The sequence below is a fragment of the Coturnix japonica genome, chromosome 20, assembly GCF_001577835.2.
Source record: "Coturnix japonica isolate 7356 chromosome 20, Coturnix japonica 2.1, whole genome shotgun sequence".
Classification (NCBI taxonomy): Eukaryota; Metazoa; Chordata; class Aves; order Galliformes; family Phasianidae; genus Coturnix; species Coturnix japonica.
Genome location: NC_029535.1, coordinates 7,896,710 through 7,923,862, shown reverse-complemented (window position 1 = coordinate 7,923,862; position 27,153 = coordinate 7,896,710). Strand labels below are relative to the sequence as shown.

Below are 27,153 nucleotides of genomic sequence, written 5' to 3'. Positions count from 1 at the left end.
TGGCTTTACAACAAGCTGGGGGACACCCAACCCATATCTAACACAGCCACTTGTCAAGGAGTAGGATTAGTCCTTTTGTAGCCCAAGGGTGGAAAAGGGACAAGGGTTGTATTTAATTTCTGTTGGGATGTGTTACTCCCCATAGCAGGCTGAACTCAGCATAGTGGTGTTACTTGCAGAATGACATAGGTGGAATGGGACACTTGAGGACCCGTGGTCCAACCCTGCTGAGCCAAATTAGAGGAGGTTGTTCAGGGTCTTGTCCAGGCGAGTTGTGAACACCTCCAAGATGGAGGTAGTTGCAGGCAAACTGTCTGAACCAGAGAGAGGGGGAATATACAGTGCCAGGCTCCAGACTGAGGTGGATGCAAAGGCAGAGCTATGCTCACCCCCCACAGACACGCGTCCAAGGAATATTCTCTACTCATGACATACATGTGGAGGTGACACCTCTCAGCCCATCCCCAACGGCTGTGTCATAAATGGGAAACACCGACACCAGGTACTCTGTGTGCGAGGTCAGGTTAGAAAGCTGCAGAGAGGAGATGGCTCCATCCAGAAGAACCTGAAACACAAAAGAAGATGGTCAAGTCCAGGAGGTGCCAGCCAGTTTCCTTTCTGTCTCTAGCTGATATCCCATGGTCATTGCACTCCTACCCTCATCACTCTGCCTACCCACATCTGCCTGAATTCCCATCCATTGACTGGAAGGTACTGCAGCCCCAGGTGTCCAACAGACACTTCTTACCTCCTTGGGAGTGCCGCCCTTTGATGGATAGTACACAACCCGGTATTTCTTCGGTGGACTCAGAGGAGGAGTCCAGGCCAAGTTCATGCTTTTAGAAGTCACAGCTGATATTTTAAGGTCTGTTGGGCTCAGCTGTGGACCTGTATTTGCAGGGATATCTTTCACAGCTCTGCCTGGGTATTAAAAACACAGTTACTTTCTTGTACGCAGAGTTCTCATAGCAAATACACTTTTCAGCTCCTAAATACGACTGCCATTTTTAAAACCAAGTTGCAATCCTCCTCCCCACAGAGCAGAGAAACTGTTCCAAACTGCTGTAAAATTAATATTAAAGAACTGAGCAAACAGAGAATATAAATACTCCATAGAGAATAATTTCTGCATTCTTCTGGTTGCTGGGAATATTCTTTTCAATAGAAATATGCGTTTTTTGCCTGGATCCAAAACACAACCCAGCTTTTTTTCAATTATGAAGATCTGTCAGGATGAACCAGAAGTTATTTCGACTTCTTTTTCTATACAACCCTCTTTCTTTAGGCTAACCTGTACCTGTAAAAAGACACCCAATTACATCAAACAGGTTCAAATTACTAAGAACGAATCAAATTACAGCTATGTCCATCCACAGAGCATTTATTTTAATGTATGCATGAAAGTTTGACTTTCCCATTCTCCCTAGGCAAGTCTGAGAGAAGAGAGAGATGGAAATGTGTACGTGATATTTCTCCTGAGGATCTAAGCTAACATCTGGAGTCATTCTTCACTCTCTTGTACATCATGCAAACTGCCCTCCAGCAAAAGAAACAGAAAAGAAATAGACTGTTTGGTTTTGATTTGAAGATGCCTTGGAGATTACTTAAAGTGTGAGGGGAAAGAAAATGCGTTTAGCTGCTTTGCTGTCTCCTCTTCCTACTCCCAGATTTCTTCCATACAACTAATACATTCTCAAATTAGCTCTTTTGCTTTGAATTCCTCCTGTCGATGGAAAGAAACGCGGAGAGAAAAAAAAAGATTGCAATGCATTTTTCACAGTTGAATAACCAAAATGGGAAGAGAAGCCCCCTGTTCCCTAAAATGCCAGTTATAGCCATTAAAGGATTTACAACCACAAAGAGGTATCCAGTACCCTGGTGAGGATGGCTGTTGCCTGTATTGGCAAGAACAAGAGCAGATACCTAAACCAAGAGCAAGAGAATGGAAACAAGTGAATAAGTCCCCTCTAAGGCTTATTCACAACAGCAGGGAGTGAGGGTGGAGAAGCTGCATCCAGAGTCTTGTAAACATCAAGATCACAGCTGGACCTGGCCAGAATGTTGGCAAGGACTGTTTTCAGGCCAATAGTACTGAGCATGGGGATGAACACAGGAAGGAAGAGTCAGATGGTGCTGAGGAGGTGGTGGAGCTCATGGAGGGAGAGGTATGAAAAAGGATTTTTTGATGGCAAGGAAAGCTGATGGCAAGTGGGAGGAAGCTCATCATCGCCAAGGTTTAACCTCACCTGCACTCTCCTTGCTGCTTCTCTCTTTGATCCTGGTGCAGAGGACCCGGGTGAGCCTGCCAACCAAGGAGCTGAGCAGGGGGAAGTCCAGCACGTTGTACACCGTCAACTCGAGCGGCTCTGAGGCCACCTGCTTCAGCTCAGCCTCATCCGCGTTCTTCACCCCTAGACAGCAGAGCACAAGGTTGAAGAAACTCCTCAGAGAGGACAACTTCTGCCTCCTGCTTGGATGCTGGTTGCGGAGATCAACAGCAGACAACTGAATTTGTTTTCCAGTGCTAGCCTTTAGGCCATCATAGCACTGTCCATATGAGGCAGGGGTCTTCCCCACTTCGCTCTTGCTTACTACCTTAGCTTTACAGCTTCAGGATGTTCTTGTCCTTGTTGAGGGAATGTAAGCTTCAGCATGAAAAGAGAAGGAAGGTTGGCTTGATGCCTGTGATCTTACCAATAGCAAATATCTCTATGCCCAGGTTTTTCAAGGTCTGAGCAGCCAGGTTGGCATCATCCTGGGATTTTCCATCAGTCAGAAGGATTACCAATTTCTCAGCTTCCAGCCGGGCACCAGCATCTGGTTTAAGGTTTTGTTCCAGGACGTGGGTTAGCGCCAGGCCTGGGGAGGAGGACAGATGGATGGTGGGCTACAACCAACAGATTGCCTCCAGCTTTATCCTTCCCTCATTCATGTTGTCCCCCCGGGAAGATGCTATCCCATGGGAACAACTACTCCCAACGCAGTCCTGCTGTGATCTGAGAGATGGAGTTACCTGTGAAGGTGTTGCCACCCTTGTACCGAAGGTTCCTCACTGCCTCCAGCACCTGGTCCCTCGTAGTGTAAGTGCTCAGATCCCATTCTGTGCGGGGATCGCTGCTGTACTGGGACAGCCCTGGGGAAGGCAAAAGCTATCGACATTGTGCGAGCCAAGGTAGGCTGCAATAGGAGACCATGTATTGTCATGGGGGGATGACATAAGGAAATGAACTGGAAGGGGAGTGAGCAGACCCAGCTCCTAGCTCCACTTTTCCCCATGGTGGTATTAATCTCTAAGTGGTGCTCTGAAACATTTTAAGGTCTCAGAGTTATACAAGGACAAACCAGCCAGCTGCATGGAGCAGGAAGGATTTATGTTGCCCTATTTCATACACAGCCTGGCCAGTGCCATCCACTGCATTCAGGATCCCTCTGAACTGGAAGTGGCTCTGTTCTCAGCTGAGATCAAAGAAACTCCAGCATGACATTGCCACCCCACATTCGTGTCATACTCTGTAGGCTGAGCATCCCATCAGAGGGAAACAGCAAATTTCAAGCATGTCTCAGCATCAAGCAGATGCTCCCCCAATGCCCGACCTGCTGCTGCCCATGCATTGACTTTTTTCACCATGCAGCTCTTTCTTACAGCCACTAGAGGCCAGAGCTTGCTACCAGATGGGAAAGTTGTTAAGAATGATGCACAGAATCCGGCCAAAAGGAATAAAACTCCTTAGGGCAGCACAGTAACACAGAAACAGAGAGCAAGGTCTCTTCTGGAGGCATTTCTCAAAGTCAGGAAACAGGGAAACATCCTACCTACTCTAATCTTGTCTTGGGCAATATTGAATGGGGAAATTAAAGCACTCAGGAAGTCTTTAATGAGCTTGAAATTGCTGCGCCCAATGCTCCACGATCCATCCACAAGCAGGACAATATCGGTCATTGCAGACGTGTCACACTGAAACTGGTAACCTGTAGGGAAACAATGTTTAGTAAGGAGAGAAGTCATTGTAAATGAGGAAAAACATTTTAGTTTTAGTTTTAAGATGAGAAGCAAGTCTGCAGGGTAAAGCCTTGCACCATCTGCCAGCCCGACACATCCCAGCATCTTGGGAAAACCATGTGGCTAAGGGCAACATGTCTCAGTATCCAGAAGCTGAGCAGTGAGCAGCAACCTTACTGTGAAGAAAGTGTTAAACCCATTGGGAAGTGCGTGCCTAGGCCAAGCATTGCTCTCTGCACGCTGTCAGCTCCATTACATCTGAGCCCCAGCCCTTGCTTCCCTTTTATCTAGCCTAAGTCTCCAAAAGAATTGCAGGTGATTACTTAATTCCATTCCATTGTGAGATATCCTGTGGGCTATAATTATTTCCTGGTGCTATGTTAAATCCAATCTCTCTGCAAAAATCTTCATCACAAATACTCAAGGACTGCCTTCCTCCCCACCCCAGGCCCAAAGCTTAACAGAGGATAAGATAGGGCATGTTGATGATCGAATGCCTCTTCCCTGAATATCTTTCAGATGCGGAATTTTCCATCTTTAGTAGAAGGAAATAGATGGCAACATCCAACAGCAGTGAGATGCAAACTGGTCACTCTATCTGTGCTCATGGCCATGAATTTCTACTGTTATGAAGGGACCACAGAGGGATATTCTGGCCAATTCCCCTCTCACCACTGCAGAAGTGCTGGGAGCTGGACAGCTGAAGGATCTGAAGTTTCAACAAGGATCAGTTAGCTGGGAAACATGAAGAACAAGACCAAGATGCCAGTGTGTGCAGAGAATGATAACTCATATGGGTCTGAAGTAGGAAGAGGTGGTAACGTGCATCAAGAGAACAGTGGGAAATTAATACATTAAAAAGCTCCTTCCCCTTGTGAAGGATTTTTTGTCTTAGCTCCAGTTTTCCTTTAAATCTGTAATGCTTTGCAGAACTCCAGACTCTTTCAGTGATCCCTGGCAGCTCTCCAAACCATGATCTAGCAAATAAGAGCAGTAGCAGCACTCGAGCTCCCTTAAGTGACAGAGGAGACAACTGGAAGGCTTGTGTTTAACAATCATTAGAGAAAACAGTGGGGGACAGAGAGCAGGACATGCATGGAACAGCTCTCACCTCTCCTCAGTGAATCCCTTGTGGGTTTTTCTTTTCCTAGAGACTCTTGCTCCACGTTTGCATTGGCACGCTGGGGTGACTTTGTGGTTGGTGACGGTGTTTGTGTCACACCAACACTGGGCTGGCTCCTCGTGGTTTCTCCTGAGCCCTTGGGCTGAGTCCCTTTGTGCCTTTTCTTTTCAGCTCTGTCCTTTGCTGTGCTCCAAACAGAAAAAGAATACATTTTCCCTTCCTATCTTATCGCCATGCCATCTCCTCCAACCATTGGCTGATTCCAGTCATATTTAAGGCTCAGAGATCATAAAAATTCTACAGGGTTTGTGAAAATAAGCAGTTAGATAGAGGAAATTCAGTTCTTCAACTACAATCATGGGGGACAGAGCCTTGGGAATAAGGCTCCTTTAGCCCTGGTACTTGTTCCTCAGGGAGCAGTGCTCACCTGAAAGATTTAGCTGTATGTGCTGAACCTGAATACCTGCCAGCCCCGGGCATCCATGGATGTGCTTCATTTGGCTGGCATGAGGGGCAAATATTTTTAGCCTGGTTACTGTGTTTTAGTATTTAAGAGGTACATCTAGTGTACCCCGTGGCAAGGAGTCAGAGCTTGATGATCTGTAAGGTCTCTTCCAGCCTAAGCCATTCTAAGATTCCATGAACAAACAAGGTACAAGGCTGAGCCCCACATGTTACTGAATGGAAGTCCCAAACAGGAGATATCTTGATGGTTGCATTTCCATGGTGCTATGTGCATATAGCAAGTCAGTAGCCCCAGGACACTCTGTGTACTCACCTGAATGTGTCAGGACGGTGCTCAAGGGTGGTGGAGTAGTTTCCATCCCCAGGCTCTGCTCCACTGTTGAGGTGCCCAAAGAGGTGAGATTCTTTCCTGGTGCAGCTCCCGAGTTCCTTCTGTTATTTCTCGTCTGGGATGCATTTTTAAGGTCCTCTACTACAGAAATCACAAATACAGGAAGGAGGAGTCAATCCAGGTGGGTCTGTGAGTCACCCCTCATCTCATTGGTATTCACCATCTCCCCTCTCCAAGCTTCCAACAAACTAGTATAGGGCTTCACTACAATCTAAGGGGGCACTGAGTATAGGAAAATATTTCCCTTTACAATAAGGGTGATGAGCCATTGGCACAGGTTGCCCATAGAGGTGTGGTACATGCCCCATCTCTGGAGGCACTCATGGAGTGGTGGATGCTCCTGTTTGTTGCAGGGGAGTTGGCCCAGATGGCTTTTAAAGGTCTCTCCCAGTTCAAACAAACTCTTGATTCTACTATTTATCTGCCAGAGGACGAGATCTGAGGAGTCTCAGCTCCAAGAACTCTCAGAATGGTAAAATGTAGATCTTTCTACTTACTCACAAATTTCCTCTTGGCGAATAAGGCTTCCTGGGAGCCATTAAGCACATAGACTTGCAGCGTGTATTCCTTGGTAGGGCTCAGCCCCCCCACTGTGGCTTTGGGAGTCTTTGTTTTCAGCATGACTTCTTGCTCCGAGTCCCCTGAGGTGGGATGAAGCCACAGTTCAGAAACTGTTGGAACTTACATTTAAGCTGACAATAGCAGAAGTATCACCAAAATGCAGAGAATGTCTTTCTGGGGACCTCAATCAATTCTGATTTAATTTTTAATTCTGTGGATCTCTGCTTTCAAAGTTGAGAAAGTCTTTTTAAAAGCCCTGATATATGCTCCAAATGGAAAACCAATTCCCACCTAGCACTAGTGCAACTCCCACTGACTTCTCAAAGAGCTGCTGACGGAAAGGCCAGTTCCCGGAGGGTGAAGGTTGGGCAAACACCACTTATGGAAACATCCATCCAAGTGATGTCCTTGAGGTCATTTGTGACAAAGTGAGGAAGTGCTCTGATATCCCCAGAGTTCTGTCCTGGCTCTTTGGACTCATTGTACTTAGTGCAGTTGTTTTTGATGTCTTCTCTCTGCAAGCTTCATCTCCCCCTAAGAGAAGCTGCCCTCTGCACAGCAATGAGCAGTTAAAGCAAGGCAGCTCTGCAAAACCACAGCCAAATCCTGCACCATGTCTCTATTATGGGGGGTGGTAATGAAGCAACTTTGGACCACAGTAACAAAGCAAAGGGAGGGAGGCAAAGTAGTCCCCTAAAATTGTCTGAGTAAGAAAGGTGTGTGAGCCTTTAAATGTGGAGATGGATGCTTTTGTGATCTCATCACCCCTAGGGCTGGAAATGGAGCTTCTCAGCCCACACATGGGGAAAGCCTCAGACGTGCTCAGTGTGAGGATTCCCCACGTTCCTGGGATGCCCATCTCTCCCTGGCAGGGGAGGAATGAGAAACCTCCAGCACAGGCTGGGCAAACAGCTGGGAGCTGAGCTAAAAGGAGGCAGATGGGCACAAGCTAAGATATATATATATAACTATTGCACAGTGAATTTTTTCTGTCTTCTGCTCCACTTTGGGCAAACATTCAGTGGTGCAGACAAGGAGAATGAGCATCCAGCAAACACCCGGTGCTAGACTAAAGCTGGGAGCCCGTCCCTCACTCAGAGCAATCTGCTGGGTAGCACATACCTGCCATGGGCTTTACCCGCACTTTGTAGCCATTGATGTTTCCTTCGGTTTCTTTCCATTTCATCTGGAGCCTGTCTTCTGAAAGGACTGTGAGTTTCAGCCGGCCTGACCCTGGGGAGGAGGAGAGGTGCACAGCTACTCCTGCTGCCCCTGGACCAGGAAACCCACTGCTGCAAATCCACCCTCCATCCTATGCTAAGAGGCAGCTACTCAGGGTGAGCCTTCACTACCTGCTGCTCCAAATGAGGAAAGCAGCTGGGTTTAGAGAGGAAAGAAAAAAAAAAACAAAAGAAGAATAAAGAGAGAGAAGGGGGGAAAACCAGATAAAGTGTAACTAACACCTCCTGGCAGGACTGTAACTCACGGGCACCAGCTTGCATTGGTTTGCTGCAGGGATCAGTGAACTGAAATGACAAATCCTGATGAAAAAAATAGTATCAGACAAGGAGATAAAAGGGAGAAAGAGCACATTTTCTTATCAGCTCCAGATCTTTTAAAGCCCTACTAAATGTCTCGACCCGTGTGTCAGCCTTTGAATCAGAGATCCCTCAGTGAAATACAGTCATGCTGTCATACAGATGTCACCGTATGAAACGTTCCCGCTCATCTAGATGTAGTATGGCAACTCAACATACTCACCTCCCCTCCTCCCTGCTCCGGCACCTACAGCTGCCTTTCCAGCAGGCTCATTCACGTGCAATGAGCAAGTGCCTCCTTCGTCTGCATAGTATTAACACCTGCCCTCAAATGACCACCTTGCTGGGCAGCTGTTACCAATCTCTTGCTAATGGCCTCACATTGAACCAGCACACTATGTGTTCTGCAGGACTCCATGTGTCCCTGTTTTGGTCTTGAATGTTGTCAGACATCTCCCAACATCTTTACATGAAGTCACAGCCCAGGAAAGCAATGGGAGCTGGCAGTAAGGACTTGCTTGGCTCAACCCAGCATCTGTGCCTCAACCTCTCCTTGCAGAGACTTCCTGTGGGCTGCCCAACAAGCAGACAGCTATTTTGGGGAAACAAAGCTCAAATTCACATCTCATCCCATGGAAATGTGAAGAGGAAGAAAGAAAACATGGGGAAGAGGGGTGAGGGGTGAAATCAAATCTCAGAATCGTGCCGAAGAGAAATGATAAAATATCATGCAACAATGAGGGGAATTCATAGAGGAAACATGGAGCTGTCTTCTTCTGGACAAGTGTGGTCCAGCTCCTTGGCCATCGCTCTAGGAGCTCAGAAGTTAAAAAGGCAAGAATGTCCCCAAAGAGATCAGAAAGGACAGCATCCTCTGAAGCTCCATTATGTGCTGGATGCAAATGAAGCTCGGTGCCATGAAAGCCCCACTGTTTCTCTGCCCTGTGTTGGATGTGTTCTCTCTGATGCTGTAACCTTGCTCTCCAGCTGATGGGGAGCAAAGCCCAGACACACTGTGTGGAAGATGCACAGCACAGAGATAAGTCTGTCCTGAATGTCACATGCCATCACCTCTTAGGTGAGGTGATCCCTCATACTACTGGTTCACAAAGAATAGAAAGGTGGAAAGAAAATGGCGAGGTGCTATAGGTACTTTACATGCTACAGGAGGACGCACATCATGTACTCTCTTACCCAGATGTCACACATCACTATGTAGCTCCACAGTTTCACAGTGTAGGACAGACACGGCAATAAACAGAAGCAACAATTCTTTTCTTTCTGTTTCTCAAGCTCTGTTAGCAGGCCCCACAAGCATCCTTCCCTGCTTACACAGACTGAAATTCATCCCCAGTGCAAGGGAGAGGCGTGCTGAGCTGCTGCCAGAGATGAGAACAGGCATTGCAGTCTGGGGTGGGATGGAGACACTCCCCCAGCATGGGTCCCCTGATCTCCTATTGCTCTTTACATACAGGAATACTCTGCTATGAGCTTCCACACTAGAAAGGCTGGCAGCTCAGCCCAGGTTACAGCCCAGAGTCCCCCCCCCCCCCAAAGCAGTGCAGGTGAGGTCCTTACCTTGCCCCCCTCGTCCCCAGACGTGGCTCGCCACAGGCAGGCAGGCAAAAAAGAAGCAGGTGCGAATCAGCATGGTGAGCAGGACCTGTGAGAGCAAACACCAGGAAGAAGCTCCAGTTACCATGTCAAAACCCACCTGCATCAGCTAGTTCTGCCACCCTGCAAGCACTGCTGCTCTCTGCAGGGATGTCAGTAGTGACTATCTGGGCTTTGTTACAGCACTGGGAACTGAAGCTTGTTGCTGTAGTGGACTTTGTTATCGCTCAAGTTATATGTCATCAGCTTAGGAATGAGACTTCCATTTGTTATATACATCCCATCCAGGGTGCATTGGGATGGTCTTGTGTTGCCTTGCTCACCTTAACAAGACTGAAACGCAGTTATGGGCCTTATAAAGTCAGAGGATCAGTTTGACTTAGAAATACCCTCCTTGACATCCCCAGAGCTGGTAGCTAAGGACAGCCACCCCTCAGAACTCACCCTACCACTCAGAGACCTGAAGGACCTTCTGGTGTCTTTGCTGGCCTGGACTTAGGTGTCATCTGGGACAGAAAAGTCAGTTCAGCATAAAACCACCCTAACAGATGGGCACAGACCCTGGCCTCAGCTTCAGTACACCAGGTTTAAAACACACGCTGATGGGTTTTTTTGCATCTTTGCCATCTGTCATTTTTGTGCTATGCAATTGCTCTCGGCAGAGCCAGACCATACACAAGTTTCCTCCTCTGCAGTGACATTTTGCTTCCCTTCATTCTGATGGACAGGTATTTACAGGCTCTTGGCAAATGCCTGTTTCTCCTCTGTCAGCTTTAAAGTGATTTCAAGGAAAAATAAACATGCAGAAGTGACCTAACCATGATCTCCTGGGTTTAAAATCAGTTCAAAATCGCTGTAAGAATGAACGGAAATATACACTACAAGTTATAACAGATAGATGTTAACCATTCTCCCCCTGCACACACACTCATGCATGATACTCAGTCTGTGATTATTTTTTCTGATTGAAGATCAAGTTATATGGAACAACTGCGGTGTAACTGAAGCCCCTGGCCATGGGAAACACTTGCCTTCCAGCTAACAAGATGAAGTCATCGCTCATAAACAGAAGCATATTACAGGTGGGCCTTGAGATCTGTGCTCTCAAAAAGAGCAAAGCCTGCTCTTCCTGCAGGGGTAAACGTGGCAATGGGAAGAGAGAAGTTTGCATTTCTTCCTATTCTGCAGTGGCACTGCATTTCTGTGCTGCTTCCCTACGGCTTTGCTGGCAAACAGGACTCCAGCTCCCAGCCACAGCGATGTGTTGGATAGGATATTTACATTAACCAGGGTTATATGGGATCTAAAATCCAATGAAATAAGCACATGGGCTTCTGCAACCTGCACTGAGCTGCAAAATCAGACCCAGCGAGGATCTTCCACCTGGATGGTCCAGTAAGGAAGAATTCAACATTGACCCAGGTTACACCCAGTATGTCCCAGCAATGTAGATCCTCACTGGCAAAGCACTGTGGCTGAAGCAAGGACTTCATCTCTTCTTCCTGCCTCAAAGGCAAAACCATCAGCATTTTGCTTCTTTGCCAAATTTCATTTTCCTATCCATAAATCAAAAAGAACAACGTTTTAAATGGTGGAAGATGAGAGCTGGAAGACCTATTGCTTCCTTGTGCCATAGGGTTACTCGCTGGACCCCAAATCCCACTCATTTCTGCCTTTCCCATCTATCTCCGACCCTTCCCATCTGCTTCTGTCCCCTTGGTGGCACCATGGCCATGCTGAGCTACAGACCCACAGACCAAGGGACCACGATGACATCAGCCCAGCGGAGTGCAGGGAGCTGCCAGCACGCCGGTGCCTCTCTCCCATTACTTGTGTGGGGAAAGAATTTGGAGACAGCAACATATGGAGCAAGTGGTGAGTATTTCAAGGGCCTGGAAAATGGGAGGGGGACACGCACCACTTCCCCTTTGTCCCAGCTGTGTGTTCAGAGGGGATTTGGGGGTTAAGGCTGTCCGAGATCCCCTTATTTGTCCAGGAAATTATAAGAACAGCCACTTCAGTTACCAATGACTTTATGCAGAAATATCCCTGCCGCATTTTTAAGTTGCTGAGGATGTGGGAGCAGCGTGTGAATTCATTCTGCCCTCCTCAGCCCCATAAAGTAGCCGATAGTTTGGGGATGTTCCCGTTGTTATCCCAGAAGATATCACCAGCCCTGCACAGAATTGTTGGCAATGATGTCACCTTGTGGCCCTGCAGGTGGGATGTGGCAGGGACCTCCCTAAGGTGCAGCCTGTCCACTGCAGGAGCCCATGCTCCCTGAACACTTTCCTAGTTAAAGAACATAGAGCAGATGAAGAAAACCTGTATCCATCAAACACTGCTTGTTCTTGCCTGCAAACCTTCTGTGTTTCACTACTGAGCAAAAATCATCAGTTCTCTCTGCATCAGTCTCAAAAAAGTAAGGGATAAGATCTGCTATGAGGCATGGACCAGGCAGGTTTAAGAACTTCAGCTTGCTGCAGACCCACACCATGCCAACAGGTGGAAGAAACACACCCTGAGCTGCCACTGCCAGCACTATTCCCTTTGGCATAAATTCCCTGCAAGTTTTACACTGTGAGCCACTAAAGAAAAGGGAAAACAAGCAGCCATCACCACAAAAGAAACTTCATCCTCTCTATAAGTCCTGGTGACATTCACACCTGGATTGCAGCAAACACGAGACCTGAAGCAACCCCTCTGCAGCACAACCAGCTCAGCTTCAAATGTCCCATGGCTGAGAACCCCCTTAGAACTCCCTGCTACCCCCACACGCCCCAAAACAACGCAACCCCTCCGACACCCCCTCCATCGCACAGGAGCAAAGCACAGACCTGTTGGAGCAGCTCTCCAGGAGGCAGTTCAGATCCTGCTACATTCTCAGATGTTGGGAAAGGAGCCCCCAGTGCCTCGCTGCACGTCGGCGTGACTGGAGAGATCTCAACAGAGAGAGCTCAGTCCCAGAGTCAGTGCAGCTAAGGGAGGGGAGAGAGGGAGGGAAGAAAGGAGGGAGGAAGGGGGAGAGGGACAGAGATTCCCCCACCTCCCTGCACCGTGCAGCAGAGTGATGGCCCGGATACGTGGCTCAGTAAAGCGTGCAAGGAAAGAAGGAGCCTGTGCCTGCAAATCCCAATGAATGGTGCAGAGTACTCATGGTAACTTAGTGCTAAACCTCCATCGAGGAAGCTGCTCGCTGATTTCCTAGAGCGCAGGAATAAGCTGTACCTCCCACCCACTGTCATGCTCCCAGGGATGAACTCAGTCCAGCCACATTCACATCCCATTAAGTATTTCTGAGAGCCCAGCGCTTGTGCTGAAGGCCAATTGCGTTGTATTTGAATAAGGGAATTAAGCACATCTGGAGGCTCCGTGAGGCCAGGAGCTGATTCATGAGCTGGAGAGCAAGCAGTGCCTGCAGCCCTGACCTTCAGCTGTGCATCACTGGAGAGCCAAGGCTTCATCCGAAACCTTTTGTCCTCACTGCCACAAACGGGACAACTGATAGTGGTGTTTCTCCTCCCAGCTGCAGACTGGATTTGCAGGAAGATCTCTGGTATGGGCCTTGCATGGCAACAATGAGATTCAGGAAATAAATGGTCACCTTTGGAAGTGTTGGAAAGAAAGAAAAATAATCAAAGTTTCTAAATATTTTTGCACAAAGAATAAACATTTAGTACTTAATTGAAGGTTTTTGTTATAATGTAGTAAAAGCTTTAAAGCACTGGAGTATACAAACCAAAGGGTAATGGGACAAGAAAACACATCTACCATGGAAGTCTTGCCTTTCAGGAAACCCAGTTGGGACGAGTAACCAGCCCAAAGAGTAGGAGGACCCTAAGACTTTCTTTACAAGGAAGAATATACATTACAGCTGATGGCACAGCTTATGGAGCCATCATAGTAGACTGCATGGACAGCTCAGGAGTGCTCAGACACGCTTGCTTGCTTGGTATCAAGCTTCTCCCTGCTCAGCAGCTTGCACCACCTGTCCTGCAGCCTGGTGGGGTGGCTGGCTTACTCCAAGACTTGGTTTCATCAAGTACTGAACTCTCCCACCAGCATTAGAAAGGGGTGACGAGAGCTCAAGGTCAGCTAGAGCCAAAGATTTCGACGTCATCAAAATCCAAGAGTCGTCCATTAGAACGTGTTTATTTGAAAATGTTAAAATGACTGACTAACAACATTTCAGAGTGAAAGGTTGAACTTGGTCCCTGCCCACAGTCCATCCCTACTTCACAGTGCCCTGCTCTTCCATGCAGTGGTGGGATGAGGCTCCTCCATTCATTCAATGGCCTCCATGACTTCCATGACGAGAGTCCGTGGTCCTGTCATGATGAGGCTGCTGATGGTCTGATAGTCCAGATGCAAAACGTACATGCCATTCACTGAGAAAACAAACTGGCACACCTGCAGGGAGAGGAAAGGCTGGTTACCTTCAGCTGGAGCTTTCACAGCAGTTTCTGCTCAGGGCTTACTGCAGCCAGAGGCTGCTCTGCAAATAGTGAGCTGCAAAACCCTGCAAAGCCTAAAGCATCACTGCTCTATAAGCTACACTAATAACCACTATGCTATAATCACTGTTTCATAAAAAAGAGACCAAAGGGATTTAGACTGAGCTAATAGAGAGAGAAGATACCCGTTAATGAGCAGTGGTTCATTTCACAGATGGAAATGAGGCACAATAATAACATTTAGCAATTTGGTAGCAAATTAGATTAGGTGAGGAGAAACAAACTGGGCTCTGGAGCAAATGAAATGAATTCACACATCTCCTTCCAACCCTGCCTGAAGCAAACGAGTCACACTGCCTCTGAAGAACCCCATTATTTCAAATATCCACTTGGCTGCAGGGTTCTGTCAGCTTGTGGAAATCACTCACTCACTGCTCTGCTTCTTACCAGGTAACTGAAACTCCATTGCTTTCATTCACTCCTAAATCCAGGCCCGTAGCTCTACACACAAAACCCATTCACGCTTGGTGGGTCTAAAGTGATGTTCAAGACCTCCCCTTCCTCTCACCTGAACCAGGAATATTGGGCATTACCTGGGGAACCAAATCAAGGCATCAGTCTGAGCTTATTTTGCTCTCATGAATGTGGGAAAGAGCTCCATGCAGAACCGTGTTGTGAACAGCAGACAAACACAACCAGAGCTCCATGCACTGACTCCACCTCTGCTGCAGGAGGTGGGATTACCATGGGGAATGTGTTCAGCCTGAAAGGCTCCAACAGGACACAATTCCTGCCCCGTGTCACTGCGAGCAATGTACCTTCATGCCTGCAGCAGCAGCGGGTCCTCCTGGGTCCACGGCCTGGATGTGGCACGGTCTGCCTCCTCGAACCACAAAGCCCCAGCCCACAGCATCCCCCACAATCTGCAAGCAGAATAAAAGCACTTAGAACAAAGGAACGGGCTGGATACACTACAATTCCTACTGATGCTCGAGCTCTGCTTGCAATCCTAATTTCCATCTAGCATGGGACAGAAACAAAAGGACCTTCACTCTTCGTTTCCAATTGCATTAGCAATAGTTGCCATTACTCTGTGATTTTCTCAGTCTCCCAGATAAAATAAGAGCATCCTTGGGAACCAGGAAACTTTCCATATAAGTTAAACACTTCTGCCACCTCCACGCATGACAGCTGGGGACTAATTGCTCTTGCAAATATTGGTTTCAAGGACGGTCTTTGTCTCTCTCTTTAATTCTGGAGGTCTTTTTCATTCACCTATGCCACCGTCTCTCACAGTACCCTTGGCAATGACACATCCTTTCTGTCTTCCCTCCATGCTCAGCCACAGGTACAGATTGGCTTCATTCTTCCACTCTGTGTTCATACATCACCTGAAAACTCAGCACACTGGGGTCTTGGCCTTCCTGGGCTGTTCATTTTTCTTATGCCAACATGAAGCTCAGTGCAGGGTGTGCACCAGGAGCACATCAAGCATTTCCAAAACACAGGGACACTGTGCTTTATTGTAATATTTGCAGGATGGGAGCAGCTCCTCCTAACCTTTCCCATTCTGATCTCAGCATGGCAAAGCAGTTTGCCCTAATGCTGAAGCCATATGATGTGACTAAAGGAGAAAAGGAGTTCTCGAAGGACTTTGCACATTAGCCATATAAATAAATAACAGCAAGTGCACAGCGAAGCAGAAGGCAATGAGCCATGAAAGGCCCCAGCTGGCAGAGTTGAAGGGCAGGGCAAGAGCGTTTAGGATGAGAATGAGTGGCACATCTTCATGCGTGCCACACCAACCAGCTGCTCTCTTTTCCTCGTTCTTTCCCTCCAATTTCTGCAGCACAGTTAACTTGGGGATCAGATCCAAACCCAGCATTGCGAGAGAGTCAGAAATAGCCAAGCACAACAGGATCAACAGGGCAAGAACTGTCCTGTGACATTCACAGCCCCCAGCCCAGGCAGGGATGCCTTAATATGGTCCTACAGCTCTAGAAATAACATGAAAAGCAAAAGCCCCAAACTAAGGGGCATATTTTATTCATGACAGAAAACCCACCATCATAATGCAAGAGCGACCCTCAAATGTTCCCTCTTCAATTCTACCACATCAGAAGCTGATGGAGCATATTAATATATCTTCTCTGCAACAGGAAATCAGAAGCTGAATAAAGCAGTGCAAAGGTGACATCTCTGTGACACACAGGATGAGTGTCAAAGTCTCAGCTGCCACAAGATCTGATTGAATCTACAGTTTGTGTGGAGCTGGTGCTACAAAAATTGGATTTCTTTTCCTGTCCAGGAAACATTCTATTTCCTGGATATCCCTCTGATATGTATTAAATTGAAGCAGAGGCCACAGCGGTCACCGCTGTTTTCAGCCACAAGGACATGTGAAGACATCAACCCACTGAGACACACCATGAAGGAGCTGGGATGAGGTGACATGCAATCAAAGTTTCAATGCTGAGAGGTCAGAGCAGCAGACAGAAAGTGATCAAAGAGAGCTCAGTGCTATCAGAGCACTGACACTGCTAGTGATGGTCACTTACAGTTAGTGTCTTCTTGACGTAGGGGGCCCCAGGGGACAGGAGCTCTTCATTGGTGACAGGTCTCTTTAACACTAGGCCAGAAGGTGACAGATCTGATTAGAATTGAGGGTTTCATACACTAAAGCACATAATAAGGCAGCTCATGCCCAAGGGAACAGATGTGTCTTGTGTAGCAAAAAGGACAGTGCAGTAGCCCAGACCTGATTTGGGGTTGCACTCAGCCACAGGTGGGAAAACCAACGTGGGAGTAATGCTGAAGTAAGGGTTGGAGTTTCCAGCAAGGGAAGTGATGCTGCTCCTCCGAACAGCTGAGACAACTTTGATCTCCTTGTTGGGTTGGACTGCAAAAATCAGAAGTAACAGTTAGCAAGGGAAGGAACAGACCAGCTTAATAAACTTCCCACAGCAGCCTGACCCACATCTGAAGGATGTGCAAGTACCAAATACAGCATTTGAGTATAGGCAGAATTAAACCAGCCTTACAGAAGGACCAAGAGCTGAAATGATGAATTGTTTCCTGGAATGAGGGACTGTGATAGAGAATGCCACCACGCTGTGACATCCACCAGCATGAAGGAAGCATAGGATGTCTGGAGGAGCACCCTATGGTGTATGCTGGAGCTAGACCTTAGCTCTGAGATGCTCTAGCAGCATAAGCCTCAGTTTCACACCATTCAAATACACAGAGACATTTACCAGAGAGAAAGCTGGTGTTGCCTGGCTCTGGGTTGAGCTTGCGGAGGCAGAAGGGGCTGTCGGGGCTCTCGGACAGAGCACGGGAGGAATTCTCACTGAGCAGCTCGGTGAGACGCCGCCGCCGTCGGAAATTGATCCAGAATTGGTAAAGGATGTCAGTGTCCAGGAAGTGGTGCCTGTTGGAGACTGGGGAGGACAAGGGAAGAAGGAGAGGCTGAGGGGGTGATGAAAGATACAAACTATCTGGATTAATTGCTTTTAGTTGTTTTTTTCTGACTGCTGGAGAATGTTTTGTGCAAGGAAGGAGGAACAGCAGGGCCACCTCCCCAGGAGATGCCATCTCCCATCATTACACCACCAAGCCTCAAGAGCTCAGAGGGTTCCCTGCCTCAGGGATGGAAAGCTGAAGTCCTGCAGGTGGGTGTGACCTGCAGCCAAGCTGAGCACTGCACCCTCACAACCAGCCCTGGAAACAGTGTGGGGCTCAGCCCTACAGCCCATGGCTTTGAAGGACCGCAGAGCAACAGCTCAGATTGCAGCTCAAAGCCTCTGCGGGTGGTGGATTGCTCTGGCTTCAAAGGTCACCGGCTCCAAACATAGCACTAAAAGGCCCCGTTGCTATCTCCAAGTGGGCACTTGACCAGCACTTGTTGCATGCCATGAATGGGGATTTGTTCTTGGCATGACAGCTATGCTCATCGCTCGCTTCCCTTCCTCTCACCGTGCTGAATGATCCCGTGCTCCAGCAGCGCCTGGCCCAGCTCCACTGCTTCCCTCCGGCTCTCTGCTTCTCCCTCCTGCACCAGCCACTCCACCATCTCGCAGCCCAGGAACGCCCGCTGATATTTCACTGAGTTCTCCTCCCTCACCTTCAGGATGGAGCCCTCCACGCTCACCAGCCTGGCAGAGGTGGGACAAGCGCCCGTGATGCCACGCAGCCCGAAGCAAGGATGAGAAGAATGGGCAAAGCCAAATCATCGCTGCCTGCGAGCGGTGGGAAGGGAGGGTGAAAGGCACTGCTGCATTTACAGGTTGGTAAATCTTCATCCCGGCGGTGGGAGCAGATGCAGAGGAATCAGTTCAGCTGCAGCCTCGGCTAAAGGCTGCAGTGGAAAGCTAAGCAAGCAACCGAATGCGTGCCCAAATAACAGCTGGTCCAGATGGATGGGGAAAGTGCGTTGTGCAAAGCCCACGTTCTTCCTGCGGCGTGGTGGAGCTGAACGCAGTGCATCCACTAGAGGGTGCAGCAGCCTCAGCTGTAAGAATCTCGATGCTCTCCCATCCACTGCTGAGCAAAGGCAAAGGAAAAGCAGTGCAGAGAGCACGGAGAAGCAAAAATCACACCTGTACGAAGGACAGAAATCACACCTGTCTGGAGGACATCCCTGTGCATCCCTGGAGGTGTTCAAGGCCACTATGGTTGGGACTCTGGGCAGCCCGATCTGGTGCCTGATTTTGAGGCTGGCCAACAGTAGAGAGTTGGAACTGGATGATCTTTGGGGTCCCATTCAGCCCAGACAATCTATGGCTCTTGTACAGTAATTTTGAAGCTTGCTGGGAGTCTATGGGAGTGCTCCACTGATGGGACTGGGAGGGGAGCAGGTACAGAGAAAGCACATCAAAGCACACATTAGTTCAGAGCCCAGCTCCTCTCCAAGCCCATTCTGTCCCATGGCTGTGACACAGCTCAGGAAAGAGCATTTCCCAGGGCTGCAGCATACAGAACAGAAAGAGACAAGCTTGCCGTGGTTCCAGCCATGAAGCAGCACAGCGAGCGCAGCTGGCAGACCCGAGGCCTTGGGAAGGGACTCACGCACTTCTCATAAAGGCTCTGTCCCCGCATGAACACCTTCACATCCTTGCTGAGGGGGAAGGTCCCGTCGTCCTTGCGGAAGCGGTACAGCAGCTTGGCGTCCTTGTAGTCCGAGTGCTCATCACAAACTGAAAGGACAAGAGCAGGAGGTCAGTGTATGCAGGACAGGCAGGTAGCAGCACTGCATGCAGGCTCAGAAGGGTGTTATCCATAGGTTCTGCTATGGGAAACGTGCTGTGTCTCTCTCTGTGCCTCTCAGACCATGTTGTCAAATCAGCTTCTGAGACCTCAGTCCCTAAATTAGCCCTGTGCAGCTTCTGGGAGAGGTCAGCCCTGTGGGAAAGCCCTTGGGACAGCTTGACTTCAAGTCTACACTCTGACCCAGTCTCTTAATTGCTTCATTAGAATGGGAATTTTGCCATGTGTAAGCAGACTTGGAGGAGAGAGAAAACAACACTACATCACTGCCTCCAAAACTCCACCAAATCAGCTCAATCCATGCCAAAAATACTCGTAAATTACAATGTGTAATGACATAACGAGAAACTTTTCCCTACCATTTTGTACCAATTCACTTGTATGGCAAGCAGACCTCAAGAGAGAGTTTTTCCTGCAGCTATGTGCATACAATTGGGATGAAAAGCCCCATAGGACCAACAATAACTAATGATCCCACAGCAAGCTGGAAAACCTGCTTGTGTGTTCTGCAGGAGCAGGAGGGACGTGCCCATGATAAGCAATCAAACCAGCACCAGCAGCCACGGCTGTGCAGGTTTAAGCCAACTAATGGGCTGATTGGAAATTGTTGGCTGGAGTGATGGAAAAATAATCAGTCTGAAGTGTTAATGGTTAACTGAGAACTCACTGCTTCAGTGCTGTGCTTATGTGGTAAATCACAGCAGTGGAGCTGATTTTGATTCAGGGCAGCTTAATGAAGAACGTGAAGCCCAACAAAAGAGCAGATGGCAACAGAGCACGCTGCAATGGTTGGAGGCAGCTTGTGCTGATCCCTGCAGAAGAAAGGGCAGAATTCTGTAACTGTCACCTGCTTTTGCCTCCTCAGCTCCATCCAGATTGCCTTTATGTCCCAAAGACCTGGGTTCAGGATGAAGGCTGAACATGGAGCCCAGCTGCAAGGGTGTGCCTCTACTAGGCACAAGCAGTGACTAGAGCAGCGGTCATCCCCTGGGGATGCACAGAGAATAACACACACCATGGTGGATGATGTAGTGGTCCATCAGCTTCTGCATCAGGCGGATGCCCGTCTCTCGGTCTGGGGCTTCCTTGTGGTCAATCAGCCAGTCCGTGAGCTCCTTCGCCACGAAGCAGTTGGGGTAAGTTCGGAGGTGGTAACGCCTGTCCTTAATGAGCTTCCCATCGTGTAGTCGAAGCCTGGAGAGAGAAACAGGCACACGGCACAGCTGGCACGGCAGGGATGTCTCAGTGCAATAGCCCAGCCAGCCTAGAGAATCCACGAATGGGTTGGGACTCCTGGAAAGCACCCAGTGACTTAAAAGTTATGTGTAACATCTTCACTTTTACAGACTGCATCAATCCATCCCCAGGAGCCTCTTCAAAATCTCCTCTTCTCCCACTCCCATTGTGTGCACTTTAATTGTCTGCACCAGACTCACTTTGAGCCTTGAATGACTTTGCGCTCTAAATAAGCCTCTAAAAAGTATACAGCAGCCAACCAAAGGGCCATACCACAGGAAACAATAATTGTACATGTATCTGTCATCTTGCATAGCTCTGTGCCTAGTTTTCCTTCCCCATGGCTGTGGAAGCAGGAATAACGCTGCCTCCAGGAGAAAGGCTGCATGAGGGCATTCGTCCCTTCCAACAAGGACAAATGCCAGGCAGACCTGTGCTCTCCTGTGTTCCTGTACACACTAACCCACAGCACACACTGATCCGAATCACACACATTAGTTCTAGCTCACCCAGAGACAGCACTGCTTTCAGTCCATAGGCAGTCCTGGCATTTTCTGGTTCAAACTGGGACAGAGTTGGGCAGAACTACAAGTATCCTGTCCTGAGCACCCTGACGTTATGGCTCGTCTGCAGCTCTGATGGAAAGATACATAAGAAGGCAGGCTGCTCAGGTGGGTACAGCTTTGGCTTTTCAAAGGACTTTTGCAGCTAGTGAAGCCACAGAGCACAAAGAACTTCTGTGTCCCAGCCAAAGCCAACACAGCCTGGCAGGACACCTGACCAGGAGACAAACTCCTGCCCTGTAGTCTTTGCTGTTCCCACAACACCAGCCCTGGAAGGTGCCCAGTACATGCAGCAGACTCAGAGAGATATTAAATTAATATCTTCTCTGTAACTCCAGGACGTTTCTGCTTTCCAGTTATTCATTTCAGCTCACAGTTTTGCTGGTATATTTTACAAAGGCATTAATTACTACAACATTTCTTTAATTCTTTAACTCCTTTTGTTCTTTTTGAAGAAATTCTGTGTACAGCACAGCATATGTGGTGTTGCCTGTTGGGCAATAGCTTTAGGTAACATATGAGAAACAATAAACCTACTGACATCTATTGCATAATAATGGATTAACCTCCAATCTAGGATTAACAAATGGTAGGGTCTCAAAAGTGTTCAGATAAACCTCTGTTGAATGAAAACATAGTAAGTGATGGCTGCAATTAGTGCTTGGGCTACTTCTGGCCAACACAGTTCTTAGCAGGTACAGGTTCAGACCTTCCTGAGAACCCCCAAAGAAACACAGCAGGATTTGACAAAGCAGAGACACAAAGAAAGCAAAGCAAATGCTGAACCCCAATGTGCTACGCAGAGCTGGCTCCTGGTTTTGCCTTGACTGGCCTCCCTCAAACACTGAGCTCTATGTCAGCATTTTACTCTCCATACCAGGAAGATTCATTCCCACAAGTAACCAACAGATATTCTGCATATTGATTTTACCTGAAGAACAGCTCACCCTACCGCAGACAGTAGTCTGCTATTTTTACAGTTTTCAGCTCTTTCTCCTTCCACTTTTTTACTGTGCATCCCCCAATGCAATCACACATGGACAGCAGCCACCACAGGCAGAGAGGCTCCTTCTCCCCACCCAGACATCATCCCCCAGTGCCATAAGTGACAAGCAGGCCTTTCTGATATGCTCTATTTCCTTTGGAACCACCATGTGGGATGCCACTTTAGAGGGATGTTTGTTGGAGATAGGAACTGCTTAAGCAAGTGCCATCTATTGCTGTTTAGAGCTTGCAGAAGTCTACAAGGACCACATGTGTATATATTTATATACACACACATCCTAACACTTAATGACACAGACCATAATCACACAAGGCAGTCTAAAGCAGTCTGTCGCTGTGTTGGGACAACAAAGCCAGTGAATTATGATGAATTCATAACCACGCTTCCAAATTAAAACAGAAAATGTGAAGGAAGTGTTGTGTAATGCAATATTATGACTTTTCTACATGCCCAAACCTTCCCCATGTACATATTGCTACTTCAAAAGGACAAAAAAACAGAATAAAATGCTTGCTGGAACACAACAGCTGTTGTGAAACACTCCTTGTCTGGCACACCAGCTCTCTGCTAACACATGCTCTTGCTTTGGATGGGCTGCATTGGGGAACCAACTTTTCTTTGTCAAGGTCACTAAGAAGACATCCTCATTCATCCTGCTTAACCTTGCTGGAAGGCAACAGCTTCCCCATTTGGAAAAGGAGCTGGGTTTCCTGCATGGCAGCTGGACCTTGGAGCCTCCCCAAATGGTGGAGCTCTCAAGGATGTGAACACAAGGCTACATTCCCACAGTGATTAAATACAAATGAATGACCCTGAAGGTACATCATCCAAATGATCTTTTTCCTATCTTTAGAGGAAGATAAAAAAACCAACATAAAGCTGAATGCTCAGTAAAAGGAAGCAAGAGTCACAAAAGCACCGGTGCTAAATAGCTGCTGGAGACGAATGCTGATGCAAAACAACTGCTGCAAAACTCAGCTTGCTGCTCTTCCAAGTCTACAAGAGCACAAAGGCTTTGGGAAGGGAAGAGCCCTGGATGCACAAGGCAACACACCCAAAGCAATACAGGGATACAGTCTTATTTTCCCTTTCCTATTTAAAAGTACAAATAGGAAAACAGGACTTAAATCTCATAAACCAGTCCCAGCAGGAACAGTTGTACATCCCAGTACCCTCCTTCACCAGCGCTAGACAACAGAGCAGTGGGCTTCCTAAGACCATTCTGATCATGTAGTGTGTTCTGTGATCTTCTGAACATCAGCCCAGAAGGGTTCCCTGGGGTCTACCACACCAGGTACCCACAGTTCCAAACAGAGGTACAAACCAGGACACATTCAGCCCTGCACCTCAAAGTGAGCCCTAAGCATCAAAGTCTTCACACTCTGCTTAACATCCTTCCAATCTGAACATCCAGATAAAGGCACTCACCTGGACAGCACCTGAAAGCCCAGTTATGTTCTTTGTAGGAGAAAACCTTCCTTCTCTCCCTTCTTTTTGCCCACTGGATGAGTTTACCGAGAATATTTCATTTCTCAGAGTGATTAATGCAGCTTAGCAGAGTTAGTGGTGAACATCTGGTTCACCTGACAGCAAATAAACCCCAAATTGCACCCAAGGACCTGTCTGTACTTGAGAAACCCAGGTCACATAAGAGCATGACTTCAAAGTGCAGTAGCTCCTCCAGAACACTTCCGTGCAGATCAGTGATTTGCTGCAATTAGGAGTGACTAATTGGGCCTCTCTTACAGAATGTCACCCAGGAACGCTCAACACCCAGTAAAACTGGGGCAAATTTCAAGCCAGATTTTACAACAGAAACATAAAGACCAATAGCAGAAGATGCAAGGAATGCCTGACTCAGTAGCACTGCAAACACAGCAGTGACTACAGTGGAAATTAATTCTTCCATCTTTCTAGGGAGAGGCTCGAGACCCAAACTTCTCTCCCACTGCTTTCTTTGGGATTTGTTTGTTCCCGACCATCCCCAAGAAGCACTTCCTCACCCCTCACTTGCACAGCTATTTCTGGCTGGGAAATGAGTCCTGACACTGAACAGACTTAACTCTGTGGCCAAAACAAACTGAGAGGGATTTGCAAACTTGCCGGCAAGCCAAAGAACCATAAAGACAGAGCAAAGGTTTGTTTGGCAGGATACAATAACGAGGAGGAGGCAGGGCAGGAAGCAGAGAACAGGGAAAACAAATGGTTGAGATTTATTGTAGATGCAACAGCTGATCAAGACTTACTGAGTGTGTATGGGAAAAGGCTATAAGACCTTGAATCCTTATTCTTGGGCAAGCAGAGAAGCGCAGTCTTTCCCTCAGACAAGGTCATCCAGCTCCCTGCCTCAGTTTCCCCATCACTACTGACCCAACTGACTTCGGGAAGGTTCACATCACTGCCTCCTCTCTAACTGTCAGGGTAGAGAGTCCCCCAAGCACAGACAAAGGTCTCAAGCACTCAGTGAATGCTCAGCCATCCCTTGGTGGGAGCTTGGTGGAACCCATCTCTCCACCTTCCTCCCCAGCAGCAATTTACAGCCTTTCTGTGCTGGGAATAAACTCCTGCCCCAGCCCAAAGCAGAAGGATGCATTTTCTCTATGCCATACCACAAGCAAAAAATTGCAGTGCCTCCATCCCTGAGCACTCCAAGGTTTCTTGCTGACATTTCAACCCATCACCTGCAAAGCACAGTGTAGAGCAATGCAGCCATGCTGGATGAATGAAGGCCACCTGACTCTCTCTAACACGGAGCAAGAGAGAGCACCTCTGGGGCATGAAGCAGCTGAGGCTGCCCAGATCTGCTCCTCCCAGCACCGCGTTTGCAAAGCAGCACAGGAACCCACTCTTAGATCTGACGCTGCTCCTGTAAGAAAGTTAAGTTCAATTTTTAAGCCTCACTTGCAATATGAATTGTGATGTGATGCAGCCCATCCCTGGCAGCTGCTCTCTCCTGTTCACTATCAAAAATACCAGATTTAATATCTGGACCAATAAGAGAAACCATTTGGAAAGGCAGCAGAGATGAGGCTGACTACAACGGCACTGTTAAACTCCAGCCACCTTGGCCACGGGCTGTGTTTTCAATATGCAGCTCTAATATTTAGCTGGAATTTATCAGCCCTTGATATGGTGCAGATAAGTGAAGCTGAGATTGGTGTGACTCACAACATAAGGACACAAAGCTAACTTTGGGAATCTGGTGCTATAGCAAATATGGGGCTCTGGGCTCTTTATGTTACTTGAGGATGTATTTCCTAGTTCCCACCCATATTTCATAACACAACAGAATGGCTCGAGATACAAACAAGCAAACTGCTCAAGAGCTGGAAAAGCTTTCAGCCATGCACTTAGAAGTAGTTCTGGTATTTTGACCCCATCCATACACATCCTGAGCCACACAGGTTTTGTTGTACAGCAGTGTGCATTTCTGCCTTCATAAGAAGAAAGCTTAGAAGTTGTTTGAGAACCAGAACCATCAAACAGCAGAAATACCCCAAAGTAGCTTTTAAAACAAAAACCCTTTTGCCTTGCCCTGCTTCAGGCATGAGGCATCCAAGGGACACCTCCGCAGGGCTGTCTCCATCCCTGCTCCAGGCTTGGGGCACCTTGGGGAAGTTCTTGCTCAAGGACCAAGCTTTGAAGCCGTGTTAGCGCAGAGCCCAGGCTCAGCCCTACCTCAGCTGCTCTCCGGCGATCATCACCTCCGCTCGGTAGTGCTGCTCCGTGGCTCTCTTCTTCAGCGCTCCGCTCAGTAGCTCCATACCGGGCTGTGGGCGACTACGGGCCGGGGGGGCACCGCACAGCCCATGGGGTGCAGGCTGGGGGGGGTGAGGGGATGGAAGTGCCCACGGTGCGGAGGCCGGGATGGATGCGGGGAGGATGCCGGTTCCTACTCCCCACCCCTCCGAAGCCGGAGGAGGAGCATTGCCGCAATCCGGTTTGCTGCTGCCCCGCGGTGCGGCGGGCACGGAGCTCTGCCGGCGGTGCAGAAGTACTTCGCCCTTCGGTTTGCAGCAGGACGGATAAAGCCGAGCAGCAGCAGCAGCCCTTTCTCTGCCCTGCACCTTTGCTTTATCTGGTTCCAGTTGGAGCATTCCCCAGCATAACTCAAACCACGCACCTGGATCTGGATCCCAGCCCCTTCTCTAGGTATTTCCTTCTCACCTGCTGGAAAACAAACTCTGAGCAGCACAGCTCCTTCTTTGTAGCAACCATCACAGGAGTTTGGTGGGAGCACTGAACCCAGGCCTGGGACCCTGAGAACAGAAAGGATGCAATGCTGCTGTAATGGAGCTGGAGGACGACACAGGGATGCTCAGAGGGCCGCAGCAGCTCTGCTATGAAGGCAGGCTGAGAGCCAGGGGTGTTCAACCTGGAGAAGGTTCCAGGAGGGCTTCGTTGTGACCTTTCAGTATTCAAAAGGAGCTTGTAAGCAGGAGGATAGCAGCTTTTTCACATGGGCGGATGGTGATAATGCAAAGGGAAATAGGTGAGGAGTCTTTAAGGTTCCTTCCAACCCAACCATTCTGTGATTCTATGAATAGAAGAGCTGGCACTTATCAATCTGGGACAGTACCAAACTGTTTGTGTGATGCTCTGGCCATTACATCTGCCTCAGGCACTGACTCCTGCCATTTCCATTACCTGAGATTTTCCTCTGCTTATCTCACAGTGATAGTACCAAGTAAAGAAATAAGCAGATGAACTGGGATGTGGAAGTGGTTAATTACAGCTATCACTGCCATTAGATGCATGTGCAGCTGTATTTCCATTAGTTAGACCCAGAGTGCAAGCTGCTGGCTGGGAAAGAGAGCAGAACTTAGAAATGCAAAGGAGGGGGGAAAGGGGAAGGAAATAGTGTCAGCAAAGGACATTTCAACTCAAAGCTTAATAAAGCATCAGTAAACTCTGTCCATCCCTCTTCCCTTAAGGGC

General features: G+C 48.2%; 2 protein-coding genes across 2 annotated transcripts in view; both read right to left on the bottom strand.

Annotated features, from left to right (window-relative positions):
- The window catches only part of COL20A1 (collagen type XX alpha 1 chain), a 41,749-nt gene extending 28,605 nt beyond the window's left edge, over nt 1-13,144 (bottom strand). The window contains exons 1-12 of the mRNA XM_015881694.2: nt 12,530-13,144; nt 9,657-9,741; nt 7,663-7,773; nt 6,477-6,620; nt 5,902-6,060; nt 5,112-5,306; nt 3,814-3,969; nt 3,014-3,133; nt 2,695-2,859; nt 2,247-2,411; nt 749-921; nt 436-565 (exon numbers count right to left, since the gene is read on the bottom strand). Coding sequence (XP_015737180.1) covers nt 436-565; nt 749-921; nt 2,247-2,411; nt 2,695-2,859; nt 3,014-3,133; nt 3,814-3,969; nt 5,112-5,306; nt 5,902-6,060; nt 6,477-6,620; nt 7,663-7,773; nt 9,657-9,729 — 1,591 coding nt within the window. The 5' untranslated portion in view covers nt 9,730-9,741; nt 12,530-13,144. The remainder of the gene's footprint in view (nt 1-435; nt 566-748; nt 922-2,246; nt 2,412-2,694; nt 2,860-3,013; nt 3,134-3,813; nt 3,970-5,111; nt 5,307-5,901; nt 6,061-6,476; nt 6,621-7,662; nt 7,774-9,656; nt 9,742-12,529) is intronic.
- Nucleotides 13,145-13,817: 673 nt separating this feature from the next.
- Nucleotides 13,818-26,688, bottom strand: LOC107322979 (DEP domain-containing mTOR-interacting protein-like). The gene is made up of 9 exons (XM_015881615.2): nt 25,895-26,688; nt 20,427-20,605; nt 19,218-19,341; nt 18,122-18,300; nt 17,401-17,586; nt 16,905-17,045; nt 16,705-16,775; nt 14,965-15,069; nt 13,818-14,102 (listed from the first exon to the last, which is right to left on the bottom strand). The coding sequence occupies exons 1-9, from the start codon at nt 26,311-26,313 to the stop codon at nt 13,977-13,979; spliced, it is 1,530 nt and encodes a 509-aa protein (XP_015737101.2). The 5' UTR covers nt 26,314-26,688; the 3' UTR covers nt 13,818-13,976.
- Between the last annotated feature and the right edge of the window lie 465 nt (nt 26,689-27,153).

Excerpts from the sequence above, each read along its gene's own strand:
- LOC107322979 (XM_015881615.2), bottom strand. The coding sequence starts at position 26,313 with ATGCTCCAACTGGAACCAGATAAAGCAAAGGTGCAGGGCAGAGAAAGG. Across the intron at positions 17,587-18,121 it reads GCACGGGATCATTCAGCACG|TCTCCAACAGGCACCACTTC; the intron begins GTGAGAGGAAGG and ends TGTCCTCCCCAG. Across the intron at positions 16,776-16,904 it reads TGAGTGCAACCCCAAATCAG|TGTTAAAGAGACCTGTCACC; the intron begins GTCTGGGCTACT and ends CTTCTGGCCTAG.